Source organism: Bidens hawaiensis, unplaced genomic scaffold (genome assembly GCF_021521415.1).
Source record: "Bidens hawaiensis isolate Kalapana, Puna unplaced genomic scaffold, B.hawaiensis_p1.1 tig00038096_1, whole genome shotgun sequence".
NCBI lineage: Eukaryota > Viridiplantae > Streptophyta > Magnoliopsida > Asterales > Asteraceae > Bidens > Bidens hawaiensis.
The window spans coordinates 160,577-169,622 of NW_027496673.1; the positions used below are offsets into that span (position 1 = coordinate 160,577).

At 35.1% G+C, this 9,046-nt stretch overlaps 1 protein-coding gene across 1 annotated transcript; it reads left to right on the forward strand.

Moving 5' to 3' along the window:
- Positions 1 to 7,887: 7,887 nt before the first annotated feature.
- LOC143590016 (uncharacterized) lies at positions 7,888 to 8,663 on the forward strand. Its single transcript, XM_077070617.1, has 2 exons — positions 7,888 to 8,235; positions 8,290 to 8,663. The coding sequence occupies exons 1-2, from the start codon at positions 7,917 to 7,919 to the stop codon at positions 8,661 to 8,663; spliced, it is 693 nt and encodes a 230-aa protein (XP_076926732.1). The 5' UTR covers positions 7,888 to 7,916.
- Positions 8,664 to 9,046: the final 383 nt, after the last annotated feature.

A 9,046-nucleotide genomic window follows, 5' to 3' on the forward strand; every position in this document is an offset into this window, starting at 1 on the left:
CCGTTCTCGACTCTTTTTACTCATTTCTTGGACCAAGATCCCTTGTATAACTTGTATACATCTCTTGGTCATGCAAGAGTCGGTTTCATCTTGGATTTTCACCCGTCTTTCACATGGAAAATTCATTTGACAAGATTTCAACCGTAAAAATTCATTCTAAACACTTTTAACTAATTACTTGGATCAAGATCCTTTGTATAACTTGTATACATCCTTTGATCACACGAGAATCGGTTTCATCTCGGGTTTTCACCCATTTTTCACATGAAACTTCCTTTTCTCAAGAATTATGAAATTAAAAACAAGATTCAAGCTTCAAAACAAGTGTTATACCTTCAAGTCTTTGGTAGAAATCAAGGAAATGGATGGATGTTTGAAGGTTGAGAGAGTTTGAGAGAATTTGTGTGAAGAAAAAAAAAATGTAATGTGTAAAGGGGTGAGGGTGGCCGGCCTAAAGGTGGTGTGGGGGGTGGGTCCCCCAAGTTCAATATTAGCCACACATTTGGATTACACAATCCGGATAATGTTGTGGATAGTCTGGTTCAGTTCGTTTCTCGTTTAAACTCGTAATTCGGCTTAAAATGAGCCTAAAATGGTCGTTTTTCGGGTTAAAACAAAATTTACATAAAACTGATTTAAAAACTTTAAAAACTTAACCCATGACGTTAAAACATCATATTATTAATAACTACGCATCTTTTTCGGCTTAATTGATCGTCTCTTGCTTGGTTTGGTGTTAAAGGTTTCGTTTAGCGTATCGACGTACCATTAAATCGAAATCCCTTTTCTGTGCTATAATTCACTTATCCCGAAGCATTAATACTTCGTGAACATCACTAAACATTATATACTTCGTCTATAATGTAATTCCCGATTCTTTCGGGTTTCAATAATCGTTCATTGGTTAGTTGTAATTCCAATACGTTTCACTATATACTCGAGTATGATTCGTACTGTGAATCATATATACTCGTATAAACGTACTATAACACATATAGTCAATATTAAATAACACGTAAATAGTATATTCCGGCTAGGGTATACCTGAATTTGCCGGAATCGTTACAGAAACCGAGGATACAACAAGAACTTATTTTTCTGAGTCGTTTGCTGAACTTGTTCTTTCAGATGATCGAAGACTAGCTCAGAATAGTTAAATGGCTTGTTGAGGATAAGTGCAACAAAAGCCGATTGCATACTGCTTCTGCATTGGTCAAATCCACCACGACGACCACTCATAAAATGAATCAAGACATGTAGAAGATACTTGTATGGTGGGTATAATCCATTCTTGTTCAACATTGATTCATCAATACCCCCACCGTAACGTAAACGAGTAAACAAACCGTTGATTAGTTGCTTGTCAAATTCACTTGGGTTGTCATCATTGTCACCAAAACGAAGCACACGACGAACCACTTTCACATCAATTGTAATAACGGTTCGATTTATCGTGGCTAAAATGTGATTCTCCACCTCAACATACTCAGCAGTATCCCAAAACTGCCTAATAATGCTGAGATAAACTTTAGGTCGAGCAATGATTGCATAATGTATCACTGAACGTCTTAAGAATGTCAACATGTCTCCAAACTCAGCAACATCAGCAACATCTTGATCAACATAAGCACAGATGTTGTGCTTTGTGTCATATGGTAATAAAATAACTTCTTCCTGTTGTGCTTGAGGTGGTTGTTCTTGTGGTGGTTGTTCTTGTTGCCTTTGATCAACAGCCGGTGGATCTTGATTCAATTGATCAGCCATTTTACTGAATAGAATTTAAGCGAGCATAAGTAATGTGGAGATATAATTTACAGTTAGCATTCATATATATATATATATCAATTTATCTCTAGATGGTGTGTTTAATTTTATATGTCGTGTGTAATCAATATATTTACGCGTTAAGATGGTTGGAATCATTTATTAAATTTCAAAAGGTAATTAATTTTAATTAAACAAGAAAATGTCATTCGTGTGATTATCACTCTGATTCGTTACCAATCTGTAACGAATCAAGTGATTCGCTATCATGTAAATAGGTTAACGAAATAGCCTTAGCGAATTACTATTAATGGAACGAACTAGAGTCTAGTTCGATATGATTTGACGAATCTACATCTGATTCGTTAGATAACTTAATTGCTAAGCTAATTCGTTTGAATCTTTAACGAATTGAACACGAAAGAGTTCCAAGTCGCTAAAGTTAACGAATGACAAGAATAGCTTAATCTTTGACTGTCCTGGTCAAAGTCAAAATTACATAAGAACACCGACGGTCAACATGATAAATCCAGATTCAATTATCCCATACTTATCGTTGAGTAATCGAATCCATAGGTTTAGCCAACTCGGAATTACAATACCAAGAACATGGTGTTGAGATTGAGGCTTAACACCTTGAAATAAATAAGAATACTCGGAGAGTTAAACAAAGCCTAAAACCCGAAAACATACACATTCAATCAACCCAGCAAAAAATAATCAACCTTTGATTAAAATCTACCCAAGGTCTCGGAACCACATTCCGACCAAAATGAAATCAAAATAAACTATAATAACACAGCATGATGTCGATTAAGCAAAGATTCAGAAACTCGTAAAACCCCAATAACAAAATTGTATAATTAAGCTATCAAAACAGTGTCATTTTTGACGTAAAGCACAAAGATGTTCTTATCTATACCTTAGCAACACAATGGAATACCCGAAAGTTCGGAATTCAAAGGTCGAAAATTCAGAGAAAAAATTTGAAAAGGGTGACTTTAGGTATTAGGAAGGTGAAAGAACAGTGAAGGACGAATCGTGTAACAGCTGTCCTTTATACACATGCCTTACACGCATCCCTATGTTCGAACCAAACAGATTCCTTAGAGATTTAAATAACGAATCAGCCGATTCGTTACCCTTATCTTAATACGTGACATAACGAATCAAAATTCAAATCGTGTCTTGATTCGTTAAATATGCATAACGAATTAAAATTCAAATCATGTCTTGATTCGTTAAATATGCATAATGAATTGGATGTATTTCGTTACAGAGTGCGGAAGCGAATTAGAGACACGAACTAGACTGTAGTTCATTAAAGGATACCCTAATTCGTTATCCATAAATAACGAATTAAACATGTAATTTTAAAAGAATAAATAACTAATTAAATGAATTAAATAAAACCTACTAAAGAATTAAAAAAATTAAATTAATTTTAAAAGAATTACCGATGACCTTTATCCCGATAATCAAATACTTTAAAAATTCGTTTCACCTTTTGAAACAGATAAATAAATTATTTAAATAATATGTAAAAACGAAATGAAAAATATTTTTGGTATTTTGTAATATATCAAGAATGTATTTACAAAAGAATCTGAAATAGAAAATATAAAATCTTTTTTGAGTTTTATATGATTTTCAAAAACAGTATTTATTTTTGGTATTTTTGTTGAGTTTAAGCAGAGAATCATATTGACCAAATTGCCCTTCCATCACAGTTTTATATTTCAGCGATATTATGACTGGTGTTAAGTCGGTCATTGATATTTTTGTCCACTTAAATCTAATAACAAACTTTCAACTATTTTTGTGATATGATTAATTGGTTCAATTAGAGCACAGAATATCAGAAACTATCAGTCTCTAATCACGGTTCAAGCTTAATTTGATTTTTGCCATATCACCCCAACTTGACTTAAACCATTATATTTTTGATCAAAAATTGTTTTTGTAGAAATATATGAGCAATGCATTGATTTTCTGTTACTATGAGTGAATATGCACTAATCCATCTGTCGGCTTACGTACATTGTATCCCCTGGGGTCCGTTTCTTAATGGTATTAAGACGCGCGCAAGGGAGAAACAATGTATGACTAACAGTGGATTTTGATCAAGTCAGTATTTTGGAAATTTTTACGAAGTACAGCAGTGATCAAGTTTAATGACTTTGGGTTTGCTCGAAAAGCGAATGAAATATTCATGCATATGAATACCCAGATGATTAAGCCACATAAAGACTCACAGTGTCTAGAAACTCAAAGCTTGTTATTTGCTTTATTTTATTTTGGGTTGATCAAACAAGTATAAGGCTTGAGTATGACAGGTTATTACATTTCTGCCATCCTCACCGAGACTTTTTGCTAGAGACTAACACCTCTTTCAATTTGGCGTTTCTTTATGTTATATCACATAATTTACTCTACTTGTTTTTTTAAGACCTACCAATGCACCAATGCAATTAAGGACACAGTCCTTTAGGCTTAGTTCTTGCTGGATTTGCAGTCAAAATAATCAATGTACTATCATTTTCTCTTTTTTGCTTCAAGCACTCAAAATTTTGAGGAGCATAAAATAAAAATAAAGATAAATTTAATCGCCCTAGTTAACTTAAGTCTATAAATAAATGGTTGTTCTATCAATTCAGCAAATGAATAATAGGACCAAGACATGCAAGCATGCTTCACAAACTTAAATAACCGACATAATTTTAAGCGAGAAAACAATCTAAAAACGCATAACGAACACCCCAACTATTTTCCATTATCAGGTGAATGGCTAACCCAATAATTTACAAGTAAATGTCAGGACCAAACATATACACGTACATGCCCTTCAAATGTAGATAATTGACATAATTTTCAGCAAACGTATGCAAAAATCTTTTTGGTTTTTCTCTATACATACTTTAAAAACACAATATTTTTGTCTTTTTCAATTTTCTTATAAACAAAATAAACTTCATAGTCTTTTTGGATTTTCGGATTTTTCTGTACAAACTGAAATTACAATCTTTTTGGATTTTCAAATTTTAAAATGTTTTTTGTTTTTCAAAGAAAATTTTAAAGAGAACAACATTAAAGAAAAGAAATCACAATATTTTTTATTTTTTTTAAATTTTTAATGTTTTTGGATTTTATCTATACAAGCGAAAAGCACAATCTTTTTGTATTTTATAGATTTTCACCCCCTAAAACCAAAATAAATTTTAAAAGAAATAACAAGAAATAAAGATAGTTGTCCTTGTTTAAGGATATCAGCAAGGGTCTTCAATCCATTTAAACCAAGCAAAAATTGAAAACGCGTTTTGTCAAAAGCTTTGGTAAACAGATCGACTTTCTGAAAGTCAGTATGTACTTTCTCAAGGTCAATCAACTTCTTCTCAAAGCAATCCCGTATAAAGTGATATCGAATTTTGATATGTTTTGTTTTCTAATGTTGTATGGGATTCTTTGTGATAGAAATTGCAGCAGGATTATCAATCCAAATAGGAGTAGTAAGAAACTTCAAACCGTAGTCGCGAAGATGTTGTTGTATCCACAAAACCTGGGAACAACAACTCGAGTCTGCAACATACTCAGCTTCGGCGGTTGAAGTGGAGACCGTTGTCTGCTTCTTACACTGCCAGGAAATAAGCCGGTTTCCTAAAAATTGACATCTTGCAGTCATTGATTTGAAGTTGATCTTGCAACCTCCATAGTCCGAGTCTGAATAAGCAGTAAGATCAAAAGTATCATCCTTGGGGTACCACAACCCGATGTCTGGATTTCCCCTCAAATACTGAAGTATTTTCTTAACCGCAGCTAGGTGAGTCACTCGTGGACTTGCTTGAAACCTAGCACAAAGACAAACAACAAACATAATGTCAGGGCGAGAAGCCGTTAGAGACATTAAAGAACCGATCATGGCAAGACAAAGGGTAGGATCAACGGTATCCTCCAATTCATCCGGTGATAAATTGTGACCCACGGGAAGAGGAGTTGAAGGGATTTTTACAGTAGATATCTTGAATCGCCTCAAGACATCGTTCACATACTTTGTCTGATGAATAAAGATTCCGTTAGCAGACTGGTGAACTTGCAACCCTAAGAAAAAATTCATCTCTCCCATCGAGCTCATCTCGAACTTTGTTTGCATAATGTTGAGTCAAGAATTTGACCCAAATGAGGAGATTTGACCTAAACGAAGAATATGGAAGATTGGAATCTTCTCAACCTCTTCAGAAACTGCTAAGTATTGAATCCGAGCACACCTTGGACCTTCGAGTAAGCTTTTATTTAGCCGAGTACGAGATTTTGCCTTCTGGGCACGGTTTACTTTAAATAATCTTCTTAAGTGGATATCCGAGCAAGGTATGCTTTTTAGTGATTTCCGAGTAAGGTTCATTAATTTGGCATATCCGAGTAAGGTTCACTTTGTCAAGAAGGGTTGTTCTTCAAGACTAAGTATTTTACTCTACCGAGTAAGGTTTGGTCAACAAAGTCCAAGAAGCCAAGTAAATGGAAGACCGGGCAAGGTATTCTTTAATAAATATGGTCCGAGTATACTTGATGAGTTGATGGAATATCTCTAAGTCATATCGAGTAAGGTTCTGCTCAAGTAAGGTGTGTACTCCCGAGTACGCCTTATCAATAAGTTGTTTAACTGACAATGAGTCGAACAGGATCATAGAAGAACAAGGTTGCTCGTAAGGATTTTTTGAGCAAAGTTTGATAAGTCCAAGAAGATTGAAGTCTACTCGGTGAATATTTTACTTGGTAAAATATTCTTTAAGTAAAGTCTACCCGGAAACTGATTCCGAGTACACTTCTATGTTTACCAAGTCTGAAGGAAGGCCGAGTACACTGCGTACCCGGAGACTGAAGTTTAATGAAAAGCCTACCCGGAAGACTTGTTTTACACTTAGTATATTTTTGAATATGTAAATTGAATATGTACTATCGGATAGGGTTTCTAGAAGGAATGACAGTCTGTCTTAGGTTGGCAGGCCTATAAATAGAATAATTAGGGCACGCCGCCAAAGGGAGGAGACAGAGCACAATACGGATAAGACCGACACATTAATTGAAAGAATATTGTGTGTGTGACGGCTGTCCTAGGATTCCTTCTAAACCCTAATCGATTATCCTTTTGTATGATTAATTTTATATAAATGGAAATCTTTTGAGTGAATCCTGTGTGTGTCTTCATATTTTGAATACTCATTGCAACCGTATGTTTGTTATTGATTCCGCCTTTAACAAACGGTCATCTTTCTAAATATAGTAACCCGTCATTAACTCTCTTGTCAACACGATTAATTTTGTGTGAGTTATGACATAATTGATTAAGATCCGAGCCGAATTGACCATCATAAACGGGACCTGACAAGTGGTATCAGAGCTTATTGCTGCTATTTTTAGAAAGATTGTTGCTGATTAAGTTTTGAAGAAGAATGACGTAAGCAGAGCACTGTTCGATTGACTTGTGACGTCAGAAGCTCTGTTCTTCATTTTTCTTCCAGATCTACAAGTTTTAGGTGTTTTCTTTTCCTTATTTCACTTAAAGCTTTGATTTTTATTGTTGAATCTTGTTCTATTCATATCAGACACCTCAGATCTAGAATTTATTCTCAGATCTGATCATTTTACTCTATTTTTGATAAGAACTTAATTTTTATTTTAAGAAAATGTCTGGATATGAGGAACAAGATGTGTCTACTAATAAGATACCTAGATTGTATGGTCAGGAGAACTTTACCAAGTGGAAAGTACTTTTTGAGGCAGCTGTTTGTTATAATGATGTGGATATGTGGAATTCTATCAAGAATGGACCACAAGCTGCGGTTGAAGAAGGTGCTAATGCAAATGCTATTGCTGCCGTCAGAGAGAGAATGAGAAAAGTTGATGACAGAGCATTAGCTATGCTCAAACTTGGTCTGTCTTGGGAAATCCTCACAAAGGTTACACATCATCAAAGTGTTAAGGCAATGTATGATGCAATCCTTGAGATGTATGAAGGGAACACTGATTTGAAAAACATTAAGAAGCAAAGACTGAAGCAACAGTTAGAAAGATTCAAGTATAGAGATGGTGAAAGGTTGAAGTCAATACTAGAATGTTTTCTAAGTATTGTGAATGAGTTGAGAACAACTGACTATGTAATGACTGACTTTGATTTAAATACAAAGTTGCTCAACTCAATGCCAAAAGAATGGTATACTGCTTGCAAATTCATCCTTCAAAAGCAAAATTTCAATGAATTGAAATTGGATGATGTAGTATGTTTTCTTCAAGCTGCTGAACTTGAAATGATTGAGAATGAAATGATCAAGGAAGATAAACCAAGTTTCAATGTGTCAAATGCTTTAATTGCTCCAATGGGGAATCTTACAACAAAGAATCAACAACAAATTCCCATCATTGAAGAACCAAGTGATCACAACAATGAGACTGCTAAGTCATTCATTGGAGGTGGTTCAAGTAGTCAAGGTGGTCAACAGAGGTTTAATGTTCAATTGATTGATGATGATTCAGTCTCTGTGGGAAATGGAAATGCCCAAAGTGCTGGTACAGGGCATGTTCAAGGGAGTGATGCACAAGCCCTAATGTCTATGTTCACTGAATCCTACAATGCATTTGTGGCCAAAAACTTGATTCACACAAGTGTAGTGCAGGATGATTTGGAACAAATAGATGCTGATGACCTTGAAGACATGGATCTCAAATGGCAAGCTGCAATGTTGGCATTAAGAAGCAAGAGACTGTACAATAGAACTGGCAGATCACTAGTTTCTGGTCCAAATGAGAGAATAGGATTTGACAAGTCCAAGGCTATCTGCTACAAATGTCAACAGCCTGGACACTTTGCAAGAGAGTGCAATATGCCAAGGAACTTTCAAGTCAATTAGTTCCAACAGCCTAGAAACCAACAACAATACCAGCAGAATGTGCATAGAAACAACAACCAGCAGAAGTTCAACAATAACCAAGGCTTCAATCCCAACAACAACAACTTCCATCCATACAACAACTTCAATCCCAATTTCAACAACCACTATCAGCCTCAGATGAACAACCAGCAGGGTATGAATCAGAATCAAGTATATCAAATGAACAACAATCAGAATCAAGCTGTTCAAAACCCTGCAACTAGCAACATTCCAGCAAACCAAAATCAACCAAGAAATTAAGGCAGTGTGGCAGTAACTACTCAGCATGAGGGAAGCTTTGACTGGAGTGACCATGAGGAAGATATAGCAGATGATATCAGAAGAGCAAATGTGGCATTCAT